This window comes from Siphateles boraxobius, unplaced genomic scaffold (assembly GCF_051911475.1).
Source record: "Siphateles boraxobius isolate OS27281-9 unplaced genomic scaffold, OSU_SipBor_1 130, whole genome shotgun sequence".
Taxonomy (NCBI): domain Eukaryota; kingdom Metazoa; phylum Chordata; class Actinopteri; order Cypriniformes; family Leuciscidae; genus Siphateles; species Siphateles boraxobius.
Window position 1 is genome coordinate 22,925,678 of NW_027508734.1, and position 21,768 is coordinate 22,947,445.

The 21,768-nt window shown below is 39.2% G+C and overlaps 1 protein-coding gene across 2 annotated transcripts in view; it reads right to left on the minus strand.

Moving 5' to 3' along the window:
* Nucleotides 1-16,005, minus strand: part of gas2b (growth arrest-specific 2b) — a 19,289-nt gene extending 3,284 nt beyond the window's left edge. The window contains exons 1-7 of one of the 2 annotated variants that reach the window (XM_077228679.1): nucleotides 15,931-16,005; nucleotides 11,160-11,322; nucleotides 7,721-7,830; nucleotides 7,465-7,606; nucleotides 4,129-4,192; nucleotides 3,673-4,036; nucleotides 3,467-3,574 (exon numbers count right to left, since the gene is read on the minus strand). In XM_077228679.1, coding sequence (XP_077084794.1) covers nucleotides 3,467-3,574; nucleotides 3,673-4,036; nucleotides 4,129-4,192; nucleotides 7,465-7,606; nucleotides 7,721-7,830; nucleotides 11,160-11,304 — 933 coding nt within the window. In that variant the 5' untranslated portion in view covers nucleotides 11,305-11,322; nucleotides 15,931-16,005. Of the gene's footprint in view, nucleotides 1-3,466; nucleotides 3,575-3,672; nucleotides 4,037-4,128; nucleotides 4,193-7,464; nucleotides 7,607-7,720; nucleotides 7,831-11,159; nucleotides 11,323-11,983; nucleotides 12,186-15,930 lie in introns of those variants that run through there. The other variant, XM_077228680.1, reaches the window with a different exon arrangement.
* Between the last annotated feature and the right edge of the window lie 5,763 nt (nucleotides 16,006-21,768).

The following is a 21,768-nucleotide window of genomic DNA, read 5'->3' on the forward strand; positions in this document are numbered from 1 at the left end:
ATGAAACACCACCTCTCACGTCACCAGCTGAGCACCATCGCAGGAAAAATCCACACACGGGCATTTCCGACATCATCTACGGCGCGTGGCGTGAAGCTCACTCGCTGCCACAACAACCCCTCCCGAGCATGAACAAGACACACGAAATAGAAGGGTCATGTCTCCAGAGAAATGTATCTCTGTCCCTTGAGGCACGACAGTCATCTATTTCCTCCTCCCCTACACCTTATCAGTCTTGACCCTCTCATTACAAAGCTGTTAAGCTGTTGGTAATACAACCAGATTTATATGTTTTGCACCTCCCACCCCTCAAAACCCTTTTAGCTTGGTATAGCCTACTAATAGAGGGATATAGCTTATTCACGCGCGCGCACGTTTGCCAAGCAGGGTAATTCCAATTACCATGCGGTTTGATCAGTCTCAGCTGTTCCCAAGCAGATTAAAATGTCAGGGTTGACAGACGAGGCGAGGGCGATGCAGAATTAACAAACACAGAAACCCACGAGGGAGGACTCGGAGGAGGGTGTCTGTTTAAGGAAACCCCGCGTCAGTCAAACCTATGCTACAGGTATACCTAGGCTACATAAAAACAGTCGACGACAGTGCAGAACGATATTAGGCCCTACACATTAATTCAGTGATGCAAACATGGAATAGAGTGGGACGAACAGTATGTTCCATTAGGCTACAAATAATTTAGGCTACGTATATTCTGAAAGATTGTGTGGTCAAACTCAAAGTCAAACTCCAACCTCGTTTCATATTATTCGCATTTACAACCCTCCTTTAGCCTCATCTCATTCTCTATACTGACAGCGAAATTGATTTTTAGTCTTTTTCGCTCGTCTTTTTTTCTCCACTGAAAACAGAAAGGGAAAGAGACGAGAGCGACCGCGCTGTTGTTAATACACTGCACCACTAGATGGCAGATTGTAGCTTTTATATCCTTGTTTCTTTGAACAGGACCTGATTGAGTACACATCCATGATAGCGTTAAAATAGCTAGTATGTGTTCTAAAAAGGGCCTGTATTATATTACACACATTTATATTAGTGAAGTGCAGCTTGTAGCCAATAGTAGAAGAAATGACTGAGATGGCAAACAGTAGTAACCCACTTAAAAAAACAGTTTAGCTGTAATTTGTACACAGGAAAAGCTCTTTAAAGCACATCAAGCTATAGAGACAAAAACAAACCACCATGACCTGGTCTGTTATGCTATCTGCCTCTGTCCTCGACGCACCTGGATGAGATTCATATCGGACCTTTAATCTGCCTTTTGTGTAAAAAGAACGAATAATATGTCCTTAATTACTGAACAGATCACAAAGCAAGATAAACTTAGTGGAACACATACAGCAAAAATACACAAATGTACAAAAAGTGCTAAAAGGCTGAGAAGATGTGTTAGCCATCAAGGTGTCCTTGAAAGGAGAGTATTGCCAGATAAAGGTAAACAGTTTTCAACAGTCTGTCTTTAAATAAGATAAGATAAGATTGGCTTTATTGTTTTTTGGTTTTATTTATAAATGGCATTATGCTTTCCAGTCAGATCTAAAGAGAGACGTATTCATGAACCCATTAACATCCCTGGTAATGACAGACATGGCACGAATCGGATTTCTTAATGATTCACCAATTCTTCACCCCTTCCGTTACACAGCTCAGCCATTGTGATGATCTAATGGATCTTCCTTCTCTTTCATTTTAGCCCAGGATGTCTCTCTCTCTCTCTCTCTCTCTCTGTCACACACACACACACACACACACACACACACACACACACACACACACACACACACACACACACACCCAAAAAAAAAACATGTTCCACTTCCACAGAAAAGAAGGTTTAGAAATGATATTAAAAGCTCCCTTTCTCTTTGAGAGCTACAGTAAGCCTCTCTCTAATTGGATCTCTGACAGAAAGCAGCTGCTTTTCACACATACTGTTGCCCTGAAGGATTTGTCTGATTGTAAAAGGGAGTGGTGGAGTGAAGGCTTTAATTCTCTGAATACAATCACGCTACTAATCACTCGATCAGTAACCAACGTATAAATTAATTCTACTTTTATGGCAACTTTTGCAATCAAAAAAGTGCAGATCTATAGTCTAACAACAGTGCCTTCTAAGTAACTTGTCTCTTGTAGTTTCAAATGACCCCAGAGTGTCAATCATTGGTTGTTGAATAGTATCATTGGAGAAAATGAAAAATAGATTTATTTCAAATCTCCTCTCCAGTTGAGAGACTATACACATGTTTTTGACTTGATATTTGAAAGCAGATTTCAATGTTTGATTTGTGTTTCTAGAGTCATGAGTGACAACTCTCTGAGTATTTGGCATGGTGGTAATGGATAGATACTGTATGTTTGGTCTTGGCGCTCTGGCTGCTGGAGCTCTTATTGCAGCTGCTGCTACCGAGCAAGTACGGGACTTGCTACTGCCAATACATACACCGATACGGTGCTGTGACCAAGTAAGACATATAGCTGCTGTATAATATAGAATACATGAATTACCCATAGCAGATCCATAGAGGTGGAGCTGGGGAAGGTGGAGGGATTCTGAAAGCGTGCTGCAAATGCTACAGCAAATTCTGACCAAGTATTTGAAGGTTGAGCAGCAGCTCATTGGCTACTTATACAGCAGGAACCAATCAGCTGTGCCCTATAGAGAATGATGTGATTGCAAGCAGAATCAGATTGAATTAAGGAGCTATTAGCCACCGCCGTCCAGAGTTTCATGACAGAACTTTATATTGCTAGCTAGATACATTTCAAAATGACAAAAGCAAAGGAAGTTCTCATTAACATTCACAAACAGCTTGATGTATTGATAGCTATTAATTTGACAGTGTTACATACAGTAAGTGTATTCCAATATGTTTAATTAAGCATGTAATGAGTTTGTATATGACCCCAAATTAACAAAGTAACAATTCTGTTAAGAATTCAACTGTTCCCTGACAGGTTTTAGATGCATTATCTCTTTTAAAGACTCAAAATACCATATACCATATACTCAATACCATATGTGACCTTTTAGGCATTTAGAATTTTAATATAATCTAAATTCTGTGTATTTTCAGTTTGACTGAGCATTTTATTTATATTTGTGTTCTTTTCTGGTATATATGAACCAACTTTCCAGCCCTGATCCTAGACATTTGTTAGTCTGAACCTCCTTTTTCCCTATTCAAAGGTGTGAACCTTTTCTTCATGTTGCCAGGCAACACCAGCTCCCATGAGGCTTTGCTTTGACTGAGTACTGTGTTCTTTCAGGTTCAAAACTAATATTTGAATATTTGAAAGCACAGCAAAGCTTGTTGACATGTCGAAGCTTATAACATAATGAGACATGAGTTTTCATATCGCTTCATATCCTTCCACAGAAATAAATGGAAACCTGCAATAATAAAATCGACAAACAATTGTGGTGGAAAGAGCAGTACATGGTACATACCCTGACATAGAGAACTTTGTCTCCAACACGATAATGGCCTTTTGGCTGCTTCTCAATACAGAATTTGACTGGGCATTTGCATGGTGGACCCTCTGATATCTCCCTCACCTGAAACAAAGCAACAAAGAAAACATGCTTTTGATCATGTCTCAGGAAGTCTCAGGATTGGGAAACCACATACAGTATATGACCCTGAAAGTACTCACAATCTCATCCAGCAAGTTACCGCTGCTCTTTTTCCCATTAGTCTTTGCAAGGCCGTTTGTCGGAGAGGGTGGCTTTGATTTGACGGGTGTTGGTGAAATTTGCTGAGGTTCTGACTGGGTGTTTGAGTCAGAGAAGATGGACGTGGACTCTGGGGGAGGGGTAGGGGCCAGAGGAGGGGAAGGAGGAGAGATGGATGAGGGGGTTGAGATTGCAGGCGGCTCTGGATCAGGAGGGAAAAAAACAGGTGGGGTGGAGGGAGATGGCAGAGGTGAGGCAAAGAACATGGATGGTGACAGAGACTCATCTTCCTCTTTCTCAATCTCTCTCTCAAGCTTGACCAACGCGGGCGGCTCAACGCCATACCTGAGAGAGAACGTTTATTCAGCTGAGACCGAGATGAAAATATGATGATGGCATGTGATAGTAAATGACTGTAAAGGATCAAAGGAGCTCACCTTGAAGCAATTCTGCCAAGTTGCATGAGGCACAAGCACACATCCCTCGGATTTCTCTGAAGAACTGGTAAAACATACATTATCATATGCACACAGCAAAATCCTCTGAGACATATGATATTAGCATGTTTAAAACAAACATATACTTTACCCTGGGTGTAACAATGGACAATATCGAGCTTTGATAGTCACACACAAAGATTCTTGAAGCGAAATGATATTTGATACGTCTATTCAGCTAAATAACATTATACACTCTCAAATAACGACTTTTAATAAAGACTTTTATTAGTTTTAAAAATAATTATTATTTGTAAATGTATTATAAATTATTATTTCTTACCCCATTGGCAAATAATTTTCTCTTCATCTCACTAAATTTGAGTTTGATTTCTCTGAAAAAAAAAGCCTTTATGTCTTGTCATTTTGTTTCAAGAAAATGTATCTTGCTTTAAGGATGTTTTTATATTTTTCCTGGAAAACAAGACAAAAATACTGAGTAAAAAGACTTTGTCATGTCTTAATGAGACAATAGCCATACTAAATCCTGAAGAGCATTTTCATCCTCTAAGTAAGTTATTAAAAGATGTTTGCATGAGCTTCCCAACCCATTTTTGAGCATTTGCCATGCAGACACAAAACAAACTTTGTAGTGTTTGCAGTGACATTAGTGTTATCCTTGTTTTTCAGTGGAAAAGTTGAAAAAATAACTAGATGCTAATTTTGTGGTAAAAGGGTGTTGAAACTTGTATCAATAAAAACGAAATTAGAAATATCTCCCTTACATTCTGACAAGGTTTGAATGTGTGAATCCTTATGAAAACAAAGTAACCCTCCAGTAAAAGTAAATCCAAAATAGACTCGTTTTTGAAACTGATAAATGTCGGCTAGATTTACAGTCCTGATAATTGGATATCAATATACACTAATTTGAGGTTTAAAATAAACAATGTTATTTTTCTGAATTTGGAAAATGCACATTAATTTTAGTTTTAAACAGTGAAATGCATTTAAACAGACAGGCATTTGCACATACAAAAGTCAACTGCGGGACTCTTTAAAAAGCACAGACACAAAGTTAGATCGACACACCAGTTCAACTTCTGTCACTGCAAATGTCCCTCATGCTTCTTTTGTAATATGACCTATAAACCTGTAGAACAACCAGAGCTAAAAGACTGAGAAAAGGGGTTTTGTTGTGTTTATAGCAGTTATTGAACACTAGCTCGTGCTGCATTATTTTATCTATCCTCTCAAAACCTGTCAATGTGCGCTCTTTTTCATTTTCACAATTCTTGTATTATATTCTCTATCTATCTTTGACCCTATTTCTCATTCCCCTTTTTCCCCCTGACATACTGTCCTTTCATTTCTATTTCTTTCTCTTTCTCTCCATTATTCATCACACAGTGATGGACAGCAGGGGCCAAGGGTGTGACACTGTGAACAGTAGAGTGACACAGATATTGATACTGCTTGGCTATTCGGCAGTTCTTTAGGGCCACAGCCCCACAGAACGACAGCCTGCATAGACACAGAGATAGAGGAATTGAGGCCTGTTCTAACTGGACATCTCACTTAAAGGGTTAGTCCAACCAAAATGAATTAAAAAAATAAATAAATAATAATCGTATAAAAAGTCTTGCAGGTTTTGAACGAATGAGGGTGAGTAAATGATGACAGAATTTAAATTTTTGGGTAAATTAACCCTTTAATGATCTCATAAGTGTAAAAGTGGACAAGGACATCACAGGATCTTTCTGTGCTGAAAATGTGTCCATAGTTCTCAGGATTGTTGGTGAATAGTCTCAGAAGTACAAGCACATTGCCACTTGTATTGAAACCAAATAACCTAGTCAGCTTAAAGGTGGGATCAGGAGTTTTTGAAATATACTGTTTGGATTTTAGTTGGATTTTTTGTGCTTCCTCGTCATTCGTTCATCATCTGCGCTTTATTTTTCATGAAGCATTATTATGTTGCGCAGACATCCACTTCTGTAAGCAGACATCCACTCTTGGATTGCGTGCGTAACGGTCCGGAGGCCAGTTAGTCAGAGTCGCGCTGACGACTGCTAGTGAATTTGGTGTTTGGCGTCATCGTTTAGTAGCCTGGCCTACGTACTTCCGCTCAATTTCATTTTCCTTCAGTACTACGTCTGGGATTGCGCTGTAGACTTTGGTTTTCTCCGATAAATTTTTTACCGGGCCAATCAGCGAACAGAGGGAGTGGCTGAGAACGATGACGTTGATGTCGACTCGTGCGTTATTTTGAGTTGTAGTTCAAAATAAGAAAGATGCGAGCGAAGCCATTCGGTCCGTTGTGGCAACGCTGCCGAATATCAAGAAGTTAAAGCCGGAGCAAGTACAATCTTTGCTTATGTAACCCCCCTTCACCCGGGTCCCACTCGACCCGCTCCGAGCGGGCCTCGAACCCGGGTCTCCGGCATGAGAGTCAGGCGCTCTAACAAGGAGGCTAAAGACTGCAGCCTCTAGCATCTGTCGCTAGAGAGCCTTTTGAGATCAGAGGAGTGAGGTTTACTCACACAGCAACTACTAGCTGGCCTCCGTTACACTCACCCCCCTAAACCTCACTCCCATCCGGGTCACGGCACCAATGTAACCCCCCTTCACCCGGGTCCCACTCGACCCGCTCCGAGCGGGCCTCGAACCCGGGTCTCCGGCATGAGAGTCAGGCGCTCTAACAAGGAGGCTAAAGACTGCAGCCTCTAGCATCTGTCGCTAGAGAGCCTTTTGAGATCAGAGGAGTGAGGTTTACTCGCACAGCAACTACTAGCTGGCCTCCGTTACACTTAGTTTTGTGTTTATGGCCATCCTCCCACGGGGTTCGGGAAAAGACATATGTCACGACCAAACGTTAGCGATTGGTTATGGCAGATAGAGTGACTCTGGGCAGATCCAATAGTTTTAGACTTCAATAGAATACCCGCCTACAAGGAAGTTAACGCTTGTCAATGGAGCGGTGCCAGACTCTCTGTACAAATGAAATGTACGAGAGTCTGGTAGAACCAGGCTAATCGTTTAGTGCACTCGACTCGCTTGCAAGGGGATCGAGACCAACTCAAAACAAGGCTGTTAGGATTGGATTGTGCATTTTGGAGGCGGAGCAATGAAGAAGGGGTGTGTTTGTCAAATTTCAAATGTCAACATTGGCCAACAGCATATTTCAAAAACGACTTACCCCACCTTTAATCACAAAGAAAAGTAGAAAAGTATTCAGAAAGTATTCACAAGCTAATATCTTAAACATAAACAAACAAACAAAAAACCTATCCTTGATAGGATAAGAGAAATCTGCTGCTGCTTTGAAATACTCACCAAGATCTTCAGACTCAAACAGATGTGATGGCTCCACCCCAATTTTACGGCACCAGAACAGAAAGTTAGCTGTATTGTCCCGAGCAAAGAACGATCCAGAGGCTGCATCAGGCCACCAGCGAACCACGCGCCGAATAAAGGGCTATGAACACAACAGAAACCAACCAAATTGTAACTTTGGTTAGCTTATTGTGTGCTCATTTTAGGACACATCTTCAGATTAAGTTTAGGATCAAACTACCCATAATATGAGCACCTTGCCAATGCTGGCCATAATCATTTTCTCCTGTAGCGCTTCTGCAAGCTGACACAAGACGACACCAGTGTCTAGTCTGTCCATGAAGTTATCCACAGTTATATCCAAACCTGTACAGGAAGCATTCCAAGAGAAAAATGAACATTAGGAGAGAGATAAAGAATGATCAATAGGCTTATAGTAATAAAGAGTGAGGTTATAAAAGCAATGATTAAATTGTAGTGGTTGAACTGGTAGCTGTGACTAAATGCATAGTGACACTTAGTACAAGGGGAACCGTCGGAGCCCTCTAGGCCCGAAGAGCAGGCCTAAACTATTGTAAAAATATATTTACAAACTTTTAAATAACGTTTAAAAAGTAAAAACCTTTTTAATAAAAAGTCATCCGTTGTAAAGTTATTTTAAGAATTTATAACTTGACAATAAACATCTAAATCTTTTTGAGGAAAGAAACCCTTCAAATCTGCTTTCAGCTCTGTGATTGGTGGTCCAGCTGTGAAATTACAGACTGATTTCAAATGACAGGAAAAATGCCCAATCATATCTTTCTTCTAAACGGGTGGGAATTGCTATGATCAAGTTTATGACGCATATGGCTCGCGGTGAGGAACTCGATCGAAAAATAAAAAAAAACGCTGATAAAATCGTTATTCACTATGGAAACCGCACGAAAGAATACTGATTAGGAGATCGTTGTTAATTTATCATCCACTCCGTTTTCAAGGTTAACTTTTAAAGAAAAGCAGGTTTCAGTGGCAGAGGAAGACCAACACCAGAGCTTAATTTTGTGCAGAAAGCCAAAGCTTTATTTAAACCATTTCGATCCCAGCAATTATAAGCGATAAAACTGAAAGACAGAATCAATCAAGAAGGTAAAGCTTTTCTGCTGGAATTGTTTGTTGTTTGGGTAAGTTATTTTAATTCTAATAGGTTACATGACTGATTATATTCTGGCCGCCGCTGCAACTGCCAATGTTTTGTCAAGCTTTAGGGGGCGTTTTACATGACACCGTTTTCAACTAAAAACTGAAGACTTCTTATGCAACAACGGCGTTTTGGTGGCCTGAAAACGCAAACCTTTGAAAACGGTCTCCATGTAAACATCAAAAACAATCTCTGAAAACGATGACGTCATGCACATGCGTATTATGTGTTCAATCTATAGTGTTTCATCGCCATCTAATGGCCTGGCAGCAGAATACAGCATTTTTAGTCGTTTTTGCGGATCCGTGTAAATGGGGATAGTTTTGACAATGGTGTCGTCTGTACTCGGAAAATTTAAGGAAAAACTTCTCAGTTTTAAGCATATCTTTGTCGTGTAAATGTACCCTTAGTTGAGAAAACAGTTATTTTGCAGAATTACCGGTCAGTCTGTAAATTTACTGACTTAGCGACCATGCACATTTGCTGTAGCTAATTCTGCATAATAGTTAAATTTTTCTCAAATCATAAGTTTAATACGGTCTGTTACATACATTTAATCGGCTGCCGTGCCAGTCTAATGATATGATTCATTATCAAAATATGAGGAAATGTCTGTCGCTAATGTGCTTTGGTCTGAGCGATGTCATGATGCGTCGGCTTCCATTAAATTTTGTTGGTTTTGTGGCCAATTGTCACCATATTCCGCTGAAATTACAGTGATGATGATGCAGTACTTTGTAATAATGATTTGCAATTCATTACTTTTTGTTTAATTTTGGTGATAACTCTCACGCTCACTCTGATGTTTGCTTGTTGCATTTCTTGTCAAAGGTAACATGCTATATTTTAGAAGAGGACACAGTAAACTAGGCTGATTTAAAGGCCGAGTTTAATTTTTTTCCTATAAGGGAAAGGGGTTCGCTACTGTCGTACACACAGTACAATACAAGTTTTATGGTTATTGTTTTACCTTCCTTACATTCCCTCTTCTCCATATTTTATTTATCAGTTTTCAGTACCTTAGGCAACTCGAAGACGCCCCAAAAATCCTCTAAGTATACTTTCTCTGAGATTCTCACGGCTGTGCAGACACATTCCTGAGGCTTGGGTGTTAAGTACATACAGATTCAGACACAGCAGTGGTACCGGAGCTCAATCATCACGGTGAAGGGGGAGTGGGCGGCCTGGGGGGCCTGGGGAAGGGGGAATACAGGAAGTGACGGCGGAGGGAAACCACAACAAAAACAGAAATCCTGATGTGCAGAATGACTGGGGATGATCATTAGCTCAGAGTGAGAGAGAAGTGTGTAAGGAAACAAAGAGGTCTCCTGCTGTCTGTCAACCACAGAGCCACAATGCTTGCCCTGAGATCAACAGGAACAGGAAGAGTTGAGGGAGAGAAGTGTGTGTTAATCAGAGAAATCCATCATCAGCTTCTTTGGTGAAAACAACAACTCTGATGTAGTCTCCCTTCTAATCTCATTTCTCAGGTGGTTGTGTTTTGACTTATATTTAAGTACCGCCAGCCTGTTGGCTAAAGGGTTTTGCGTGTTTTTTTTTTATATATCTTTACATGTTGTGTTTTGTTTTTATGAAGCCTCTTCAGCCCTCTTAGGAGGTTCTGACAACAAAGGTCAAGACACGCAGGGACTCGTATAAGACGCTCATTTCCTGGTCTGTTTGAGAAAGGCAATTCCTATTTTAAGGTCCCATCAGGGCATGTTCCATTTATCCAAGATGCAGAGGAATTTAAGGAATTCTATTTAAAATGGCTGTCTGTAAACACCATGATATTCCTGATCTGATGGGCAGATACAGAATAATCCATATCGGTTGGCTTGTGCAGGATTTAATCGAGATTTTATCCGACTGTGTAAATAAGGTTTTATCCTTTGAACTGACACCCAGTAATGGGAATGGGAGAAAGGGTAAACTTGAATCTCTGTTAGTCAGAAGATTTTACTCAAATTAGAAAAACTAACTTTAATTACTGACACTGCAGTAAAGCCGAACTGCAAAACATGTACAGAAAATTTTATTTGGGAAGCATAAGGTACAGTGCCATCTTCTCCTGGAGTTGTGACTGATAATAAAACAAGTTGGCCTATTGGTGACCAGGGATGGCTATAATTTTACATTTACAACTTTCCTTGACGCACTTGAGATCTAGTTAGAAGTTTCCATGTGTTGAACTGCCAAAAGCAATTTATGGTTGTTGTAAAAGACTCAATGTTGCCCTAAAGATTAAGCCTAGCCAGTGTATTTTTGAGAAATGTCTCAGTGTTTTTTTCTGCATACACTGGAAGCCAATGGTGACCAAATCAGTTTGGTTACAAGCACTCTTCAAAATATATAAATTTTTAGTGATCCATAGAAGAAATAAAGTCATATAGTTTTAAAATGACATGAGGGTGAGTAAAGGATGACAGAATTTCCATGTCTGGATCTCTTAAAGATTATCAAATCAGAAATCGCTAATTCTTATGCAAATATGAATATACTTATATTTTCTTACCAAGGATCCTGTTTAGCCAGATGGCCATATCTTCTTTCATGGGCAGGAGACTGGACTCATGCCTACATGCCAACCACTCGTTGTACAGGTGAAGACAGGAGAGGTCAGGTCCTGGTTCCCGCCTGGGACTTAAGGGACAATTCATACTGACTCAAGTAGTGGACTGCAGGATAGAGAAGGAAAGAAAAGAGTTAGTGAATGTTCAATGTTCATAACAAATCTATACAACTTCCAAAAAAATGTATCTTTGTTTTCATCCTTGGTGAATTAATGTGTTAATTAAAAGTGCCCAAAAATGTTGACTGGATTTTTGATCCAATTAATAGGGTATGATTTGTTATAAATCATACACTATTAATTGGATCAAAAATCCAGCACCTCTTTAAATAATCTACCATGCATACCTTCTGCAGCAATGGTCAGGCTGAATGGTCCTGAATGGACTATTAAATGTTCTATACATATGAATTATAGCAGAGCATCTGTTCTCTCAATGCTTCTGTATATGGGCCACTGTCTGAATTTACCTCAACCACCATGGGATTTGCACTGAACCTAATGATGCACATCTACCTCATTTCAACTGTTCTTTAAAACGGACCGAAGCAATGAAAGGGAAATATTAACATTGCTAACAGGCAAACAGGAATAATAAATAGTGATGGGAATCAGTGTAATACTGTTTCAAAGACAGCTGTTTCCATGTCTGACTGCCGCCAGGTATTTCACAATTTATCAATTTTAGGTATGAATTTGAATGATGGAATTAAGATGTGTCATGCTAGACTGGATGGAGAAAAGGGCAAACACAAAAAGACAAATACCAGCTCAGACAAACTCTCACTCAGGGGAGGATTTAATGTTCAGGTCTTCTCAATCCTTAGCAACTGAAGAATGCTCTGTCCTGTAATTTCCCCCCTACTCAGGCAACTATTCATCAGAGGGGCCTTTCACGTGTAGAAACATGCCCCTGTTTCCCATAACTGCCACAGTCTTTGTAAGGCAGAGGAAGGAGTGTAGACACCTGCAGGGCAGATGTGTGCAATTGAAACAGGCACAGAGAGAAATAGTGGTAAATGTAAGTCCACCCCAACCCCCATTTATTTTATTATGACCTGAAGATCTTGAGTGAGATGGTGAGGAACAGGAGACTAAGACACATATACTCTGACACAATTAGATGTTGTCCTCAACAGCATAAAGTGAGGGGTGATGAGATGGTATGTTAAGAGTGGTTTCATGAGAGCAGGGAGAAATCGGAGGCAAAGAAGAAAGTCTATATCCCAGAAGTGCTCAAGCTTAAAGTTTTTTGTATCAATGTTTTTGGTGATACAACAGAAGATTGTGAAACATTGAAACCACATACATGAGTGAAAAGAGGATACAAAGATGACCAGGACTTTGACAAGCTGATATATCCAGGTAGACGGAGTACACAAATCCTGTAGTTGAGTTACTCTACAGATATCCTGAGAATATATATTAGTTATCTGCATGAAAGTGCCAAAAGAAACATTGGGGGTTTTTTTGTGTGGATATTTGACATACTTCATCTACTGACAGGCTGAATAGCTTTGCCATACAGGTGGGCCTGAACCTGAACAAATCAAAGGCCAAAGTTATATGCATTTATTCAATCCCTAATCCAATAATCACTGTCGATAATGAACCGCTGGAATATGTCAACAACTTTACATATCTAGGAAGCCTCATCAGAAAGGATAATGCAGTACAAAAAGACATGCAAGCAAGGCCCGGAAAAGCTAGAGATTCATTCGCCAGACTAAAGATAGTCCTGCTGTACGGCTCAGAATGCTGGCGAGTTACTGAGGGTGACATGAGCATGAAGATCAGCACATTTCACAATGGATGCCATAGGAGGATATGTTGTATATACCTGGACTATGAAAATCATCAAAAAATAACTGTAGGACAAAAATTTAAAGTGAGGTCCCTGAGATCAAGCGTCGTCAAAGCCGATGGCTTGGACATGTCCTCAGAATGGACCATCGCATCGAATCGCAAAGACTGCCATGATGAGGATACCAGATCCAGACTTGGATCCAGATCTGGATCACAAATCCTCTCCTTTGGCCTCATGGGATAGTAAAGTGTCCATTAAATGCGCACTTTAGAATCTCGCCAGAAGTAGGTCATCCGGGTACCTTTTTGCTTGCTGTTTTATGAATACTGTGAATTCGGACATATTCTTTTAACGTACTGTTTGTACGATGCAGAAATGCACAGCGGTAATTGACATGCTCTGGCGGAATGGATGATTAAAGAAAGGCAAGAACTGAAGATGTCTTAAACTCCAGGGCCTCGTGTGTCAATGATGAAGGCTGAGCCTCTTTGACCGATGGAGCATGGGAAGCCCACACAACAGGATTACAGCACACAGGTGCCACATTCACACTTACACTGCAACCTGATCATACTCAGACAGGAGGAGAGGAAGAGGTCTTCATCCAAACCCACAGACAAAAAGAGGCTTGTTCACACATACACACTCACACACACACACACACACACAGAGAGAGACTTACGCTCCAGTTCACCGCTCACAGATAGGTGTGAACATTCATTGATACACGACTGACACAAGGCAACACATGAGATACAGAGGATCAACTGCACTCATCCAATGATATTTCCGTGCAAGCTCCTCATCAAACAGAGAAATCGGTCTTATTTTACAGGATGTAATTGTGTCATCCACTCATGTTAGGGTTAATAACTTAATGAATGCTGAAAGATCTCGTCTGGGAATACAAGCTAAAACAGATACGAAATATTATTTTTTTAACTGCCATACCAATCTAAGTGTCAGGTTCAGGGTACATCCACCACAATAAATCACATTTCTGCTGGTCTGGTAGTCTGGCTTCTCTTGCCTCTGTTAAATTACAGCCATGAGTTACTGTAGAGAAAGGGCTTGACATTTATCATACCTAATACTGGGTTGACGGGCAAAATGTAGAGTACTTGTTTTATCAAGGAGTTTGAGTGAAAAGAAAAGATCTCTGCTTCAAAGCATGACAGGGTAACACCCACGGCAACTAATTTACTTCTGGAGTAAATCCATGTATGAAACCAACACAGACTCTGTGTTTATTTTAATGGCATGTAAAGCTGAACAATAACAGTGAGAATGTTAGCACACTCAACATATTTTTCTACTACAAAGGTATATATTTCAATGAAACTTGAGAAACAGCCATTAGCAAAAGTGACATTGCTTATAGTGAGTGGATCACAACCACAAACAGTGTAAGTGAAACTTGCAATTCATTCAAGCCATTGGGAATGTGGGGTAAAATGATTTGGAGTGAAAGACGAGCACCCTCTGTATTTAGCAAACTGTGTACAATTCTTGTTAGGTGATCAAATATTTAGGAAGGATATAGCTCTCTGTGAATGTGATGGACACGTTAATAGTTTTTTTGTGCGTTAACTGTTGTCTAGTTTCTGAAAATCTGCCAAAATATGTGAACATTTTAGATTAATATTTAACGTTTTTCTTTTTTTAATAATTTCTTTTATAATTATGTTCAGATTTGTCTTACCCCATATGTCTCACCTTACATCATGGTAAAGGTCAACATATCTGAACCAGAGGGAAAGTTTGGCAAATGCATAGAGGAACAGTTCACCCAAAAAATGTATATGTATTCATGAATTAAAATATGTGCTCATCATATTCACGCTTTCATGTCTTTCTTTCTTCCATTGAACCCATAAGCATTTTTTACAACAGACTACGGATCGTTTACGGATGTAATGAAGGTGAATGGTGAACACTGCCGTGCATGAAGCAAAATTTTCAAGGGAAGACTTTCAAGGAATGACTACACTACATATGACAACACAAAACTTTGAAGATTGTGTAGATTAGAATATAGATATACTTGGAATATAATGCAGCATGGACTTCATTTTTGGTGAGTTTTGGCCATGGTCACCTTTCACTTGAATAGTAGTATGGTATAGAGCAGCACAAACATTCTTCAAAACTTCTCTTGTGTTCCACGGAAGAAAGAAAGTCAAACATGTTTGGAATGACATGATGAGGGCAAATAAATTATTAGGCTACATTTAATTTTTGGTTGAACTATCTATAGTTAAGCAAATATTGTCTCCTCCTTCCCCATTCTTGCCTAGTTTAAGTCCAGATTACTGGGCAGTACTGTGATAGTAAAACACTTATTAGGCTCCAGAAGTAAGAGATTTGGGCCAGGTTAAGCTCTTCAACAAACATCTTCTCACATGCTTAGAAAATACACAGCCTTAATGAACTTTCTATAAGTGCAGAGTTAAGTTTTGTTATACAGCGAAAAATGTGGCCCTATAATGTATGGCAATAATTTGTTGGGGTGCATAAAACAGGCTACAATATTCTATTGCTGTATAATACATCAAGTAGGACTTGTCATGATACTAATACTTAACTTCACGATGAAGACTATTTCAGTAGCTCCTTTATACATTTATTTACATATTTGTATATATCTGACCTCACCAAAAGAGTTGTATGATAAATATCTGGCCTCAGATCGGAGAAAAGCACTCCATTACATTACACTACTTACAGGCTAATGACCACTAGTGAAGTTTCGAGACCGACCTTAAAATATAGGCTAAGAAACGATTAATTTGTTAACTTATGTAAATAAACGGATGTATAATTGTAGCATAACAAACTGAAATTCTGTTTTATGTTATCGTGTTATAGGTGTATCTTAAGACAAAAAAAGCATGAAACGGTGCCTACCTCTGTGTCCTCAGCAGATCAGCCAACAATGTCACTGTCAAAACTTTCACTCTCTCCATACACACTCACGGTGTCAAGTTGCATTTACACACTGGCAGTGCAAATTCACGTAGTATCACTGACGTGTTTAACAGCACGCCTGTAATCATTCATAATTGTGTAGCCAGATATTACACAAAGCTCCCACAAAACAATTGTTTTGGGCAGAAAGTTTTTTTTTCATCAGAGACAAAACATAAAGAACGAATATTCTATATTATTTTGCATTTAGTGCCATCTAAACTTAAATGTCTATGTTTCGCCAACAAATAGGCTAACGTAAACCGTAGGTTTCGTAAATTTCAAGTTTGTTTGCGGTTCAAGATTATAAAAACACCGTTTAGGGAGCAGTTACGTCTCTCCGAATTCTTTGGGGATAATAACTTAAGCTACTGTAGTTTTACAAACATGTCATCTTCAGTTGATGTTCTTCTAAAAATGGAGCGTAGGCTAATCTACATAATTTTCGTGGTTTACAGAACCACAGGGAACAGGATGTATTTTTAGAGCCTAGCTACTTTTCAGTGGAATTATTTTGCATATGGGCTCATTTCTACAATAGACTGACCCATCTCCATTTCTGTCCGATGATTGTTTGTTTACCCACATGTGATTTATATTCGCATTTATAAGTCTGTTTGTTCACTAACGTCGAACGGGTTAGTTTTAACTTTCACCAGTAGAAAATTCCACTTCCATTCAATTTCGTTCAGATAGCAAAGTAGGCTAAACCATCTCCCAGAAAGCAAGGTTGTCAAACATACCCCGTAGTCTCGGGTGATTAAACCAATATGATTGTATCCAAAACCACGAGCACTCATTTAGTAGCCTACTTGCGTTACCAGCAGATGGCGTTATAGCTACTCGTCTATCATCTGGTCAAAAACCGCTGTAAAATGTTAATTAGATGTAGGGTAATCAATTCACATTTATCGCTTTTCACAATACTGTAGATATCGTTTCGAAGCAGCTTTACAGAAAATGCATGTGTCTACATTATAATTTAGATCTGTTATTAGGTGTGACTGTGTCCAAGTAGCCTAATGTCCATTCAGAAATAGGCTAATGTTATGGAGGATGAGTTTGCATCAGTTCTGTTCTCTTAATGTAGAGAGCGCTTGTTTTTTGCTGGTCTAAGCAGATTTTAAATAATGTTTAATTTGAAATGTCTGTTGTGGAAATGCTGATATTGAGAATTTACGAGGCCTATTATTTTTAAAGGTCCATAAATTCCGAATTAATTTCTGTGTTGATGTTATGAAATTAAACCATAAATTTATAGCTAATCCATTAGGACCCAGGTTTTAAAAGGTGTGTTTTAGACCTGAAAGGGCGTGTCAAAGATGTCAGTTTTCCGCCCACTCTGTAGTTAATGGCGGGTAATAGATACATTTGTGTTCTCCCTAGTTAGAAAGCCGGTGTTACACGACAGGGATCACTGCGGAGGTCCGTGACAGATGGTGGGATTATGCGTTTCCTGGACAACCAAGGAACGCGTCTGGTGTTTGGATAGACACGCGGGAACCCAGCGAACGCCACCAGACACGTGCCTGTCCAAATTGGTCCCTGGGGTGTGTGGGCCCGCTCAGCATCAGATGGGCCCATCGCTAATTGGAGTTCTTTCTTTGTCCCACAGCATTAGTCTTTCTGCTCGATATAGATTCATGACTTGTCATGCTCTCAACTGAACTATATCTAAATATGAGTAAATTCTATAATTCAGTCATTTACTCCATTTGACTTAGAGAAACAAGGATGAAAAAATAAGGAAGAGAGGAAAATAGCTAATTACACATCACACCTACAGTCGCGCAGGTAAGTGCATGTCTTAATTTACTCAAAAAGGCACCGATTTAATTATAGTATTGCTTCCATGCAGTCACTGTTCATAGTGGCAACTCAACATCCGGGTCAATGGCCTCAGGGTGAGACTGCAGTAATTACTGTACTGCAGCTGTCAGATTGTAGGCTACACTGCTGCTGCAGAGGACGTGAAGTTAATAGAATGACTGCTGTAAAATGTTCTATTAGTTCAATTATTTGGTTCACATCATATCTTGAAACTGTAGTATACAGTTTGTTCCACATGTTTGCCACTTGAGTTTTTGTTTCGCGTGTAGTAGGCCTGCTAGTTAACTACTGCTTTGTAATTATGAGAAAACAAAAACATGACATTTTATATGATGGCCTATACCTAAAGTATTTTTTGTTGGATTTTCCTGGATTAGGACATATTCAGAAATAGATTGTGAAATAAATACAGGAGACGTAGGGCTAAATCGAGCAGTTGTAGCCTACAGAAGAGATGCCTCACGCGATTTATTCAAGTCGTCACTAGGTGGTGCTACAGTATTCCTGTGGCTGTGGGTTTCAAGCTCATTGAGAGGCGAATCCATATCACTTTTACTAAATCAGATTTATGTTTCATTAGCGAGAATGGTAATACTAATGATATTTGATCTATTTTTTTTTAGTTTGTGCTAGATGGATCTGTATTGGAAACTACTAGCCGAAACACGGGAACATATTCTTATGATCCCTCGACTTTCTCTCTCTCTTTCGCTCCCGCTCTGTATGTGTACACTAATAAGATTAGGCTACTTGTGAGCGAGGATGATATCAAGTGTAGCTGCTGTAATGTAATTATCACATGATGGAGAACTATCTTAGTGCGTTATCAGCTTTCACTCATCCACATCATCAGGTCTGTAACAATGTCCAAACGCTGGAGCTGGTCAATGTTTTAATATAACAAACACTCAAGCTAAACTAAACAAATGCTTGCATTTTGTAATTATTAATTCGAACAGAATGTTCTCTCTACCTATTTTCTTTCTTTCTCTCTTTTTATAGTCGCCTTGCGTTTGTGTTCTTGCACAGTTTCAATAATTCATTGATTTTCTCCTATTTTACAAAATATCCCATGACAACCACATTCCTTCTTTGCTACTCTAAGCATCTCTGTCACTATGGCAACATTCTCTCCTCTCTAAAGATTCAGAGAGAAAAGAATGAGATGGAGAGAGCCAAGGCCAGGCGGATGTTCTGTTTGGAAATAGCATACAGCATCTCAATGACAAATGGAAATTCTCTCTCTGATCTCTCTTTCATATTCACACTTTTTCAGTTCTATCTATCTATCTATCTATCTATCTATCTATCTATCTATCTATCTATCTATCTATCTATCTATCTATCTATCTATCTATCTATCTATCTGTCTGTCTGTCTGTCTGTCTGTATATCTATCTATCTATCTATCATCTATCTATTTCTCTCTCTCTCTCTCTCTCTCTCTCTCTCTCTCTCTCTCTCTCTCTCTCTCTCTCTCAATCTCTCACTCTATCTATCTATGCGGATTTTTGGAATAGATGTTAGTGTGGTACGATATAGTCATGCTCGGTGTTGCTGCAGCCATTCCGTGGTGTTGATGGGACCACATTTAGGAAGAGAGATCATATGGAATTTCATTGGTTCAGGTAGAGTTGGTGGGTGGGGCTAGAGTCCCCCAGTAGTGCGTCACAATGTGCGTCAAAATCTCACATTTCAGAATAGTAACCTTGAGGGAGGGGGTAAAAGGAGGAAGTATTTCTCTCCTGCATGAATTTGATATAACACTACTCAAAGTTTAACACATGCAAACCCACGCGCACACACATCCATACTCAAACTGTCAGTATTGTAGCAGCTGTATACTTCTCTTCCAGTCCATGCAAGCAAGTGTGTGAGTTCTACTACAGCTCTCTGTCTGAACTTGATTTGTTCATTGAATCTTCAGGGGATGGCTACATTTCTTGGGTGCTGTAGCTGAGGAAACTGGTGTAAGTGTCTCCAGGTTCAGGATGACTCATCGCATGGACATACAGAGACATTATTCTTTTTTTGAAACATTCAAATACATGATCTTGTTCATTCAAACCTTTTATGTCTTCTTAAATGGACTTAAAGGATGTTAAAATAATCCCAACAATCAACTGAATACTTCGTATCTGTTTCAGAAGTGTGTCTGTCTGTTCTGTCCTTAGAATCACAAGACCAACAGGATCTAGGACGCACACAAAGACACAAACATGCACCTCCATATACAGGTAGACCTGCATAGACATATCCTGTCTGTCAGTCTAAGTCTCAATAGTATGTACCCAGGCCTGTGTGTTGTGTTAAAAATGAATCAGTGGAACATGGACAGCTACTGATCAGTTAAGCAGCTCTTCTTCTCATCTCTCTTCCATTCTTTCTGCATCACTCATTCTGTCTCATATAGCCTTACCTCTTCTGCTGTTCTGCCCACTTGAGTGACAGTTAGCTGGTTCATCCAGACTGCTGTATACTGAAATAATTGGCTAGAAAGCGCTGTTTAGACCAAAGGAATGATTGACAGACAGTATGACAGAGTTCGGTGAATATTTGTGCATACAATATTGGAATGGAAAGATGATTATGCAATGATCAAAACAAACAATAGAAGGTAGAAACGGGAACGGAGGCGTAGAGCAGTATATTAAACGCTGGCCAGAAAAACAATGTACTGAGTGAGAGCATGTGTGTGCTAATGAGTCACCAGCCGCATCACCTCGATCAGACCATGCTGCGGTGTGTGAGTCACCTATAGGTAAAATGACGAATGAAAGTGTATGTCAAAAAGGACATCAGGGGTATAGTTTTCTCTGTCAGGATTCATTTAGGACAGACAAACTAATTTTAAAAGGGACCTATATTATGTCCTTTTTTGAAAGTTTTGATTTTGTCTACTAGAATAGGGTTTCATGCTTGAATGAAAAAAACAACAATGTTATTTTTCCCATATTTTACATTGTTGCATCACCTCTCTTCCCAATCGTTCAGTAACATGCTGTTTTGTTCCGATCTCTATAAAGCCCTTCCTTCCGAAAAGCGCAATATGTCTGATTAGTTGGCTGGACCAGTGTGTGATTGGTCGCTTTGTGCATGTTTCCGAAATTAGTTTCAAATTAGTTGCCCCGTTTTTTTTTTGTTTTTTTTTTTGCATATTCCTTATTATTGCATATTATTGCATTTTGCATATTCCGTATTTTGACATGTATGTTCCCAGAAGAAAAATGCATTTTCATGGTTTAATTTTAAAGCATCAATGTGGAGCCAGAATTTAATTTGGAAATTATGGGCCTTTGAAAATAAAGACAGTCCAAAACAATCACATCCAATTAAACCTATTTAAAATCTGCTTAGACTAATATCTGGCATGCAGGCCAGGACAAAACAAAACAAACAAATAGCTGGATGGTCTCTGCAGAATTTTCTTTATTCCATGTGACTGTTAACTAAAAGAGGAGTGTTAAGGACAAGCACTCTCCCGAGAGCCTTCTAAGATGTGTGTTCACACATGGATTAGATTTTATTTTCACTTTTAGCTTTTTACAGCATGTGTGATTTAACACTCTTTCACTGTGCAACCTGCATAAGCACAAACATGGGAAAATGTGATGTAAAGAAATATATTTTATGTGTGTGTTTTTAATCACAGCAGTTAAAAGACACATTAGTAAGAAAGCAGTTAGTCAGTTCATCAGTGCATTAGACAGCAAGGTGCCATGAAGAAAATGATGACATCAAACCTGAAAAACCAGCAGGTATCATAATGTGATCTCTCACTTCCTGCAAAACATATTAAAGCTTTGAATGTATTACGACAGCATATTCAAATTAAGAAAAATGTGGAGAATAATTTAAGCACAAAAGAATCTATTGTTTTTTTATCATTGTTTCAAAATATTACTCCAAAATTAGACACAAGCACAAAGTCACCCAGTAAAGTTTCTC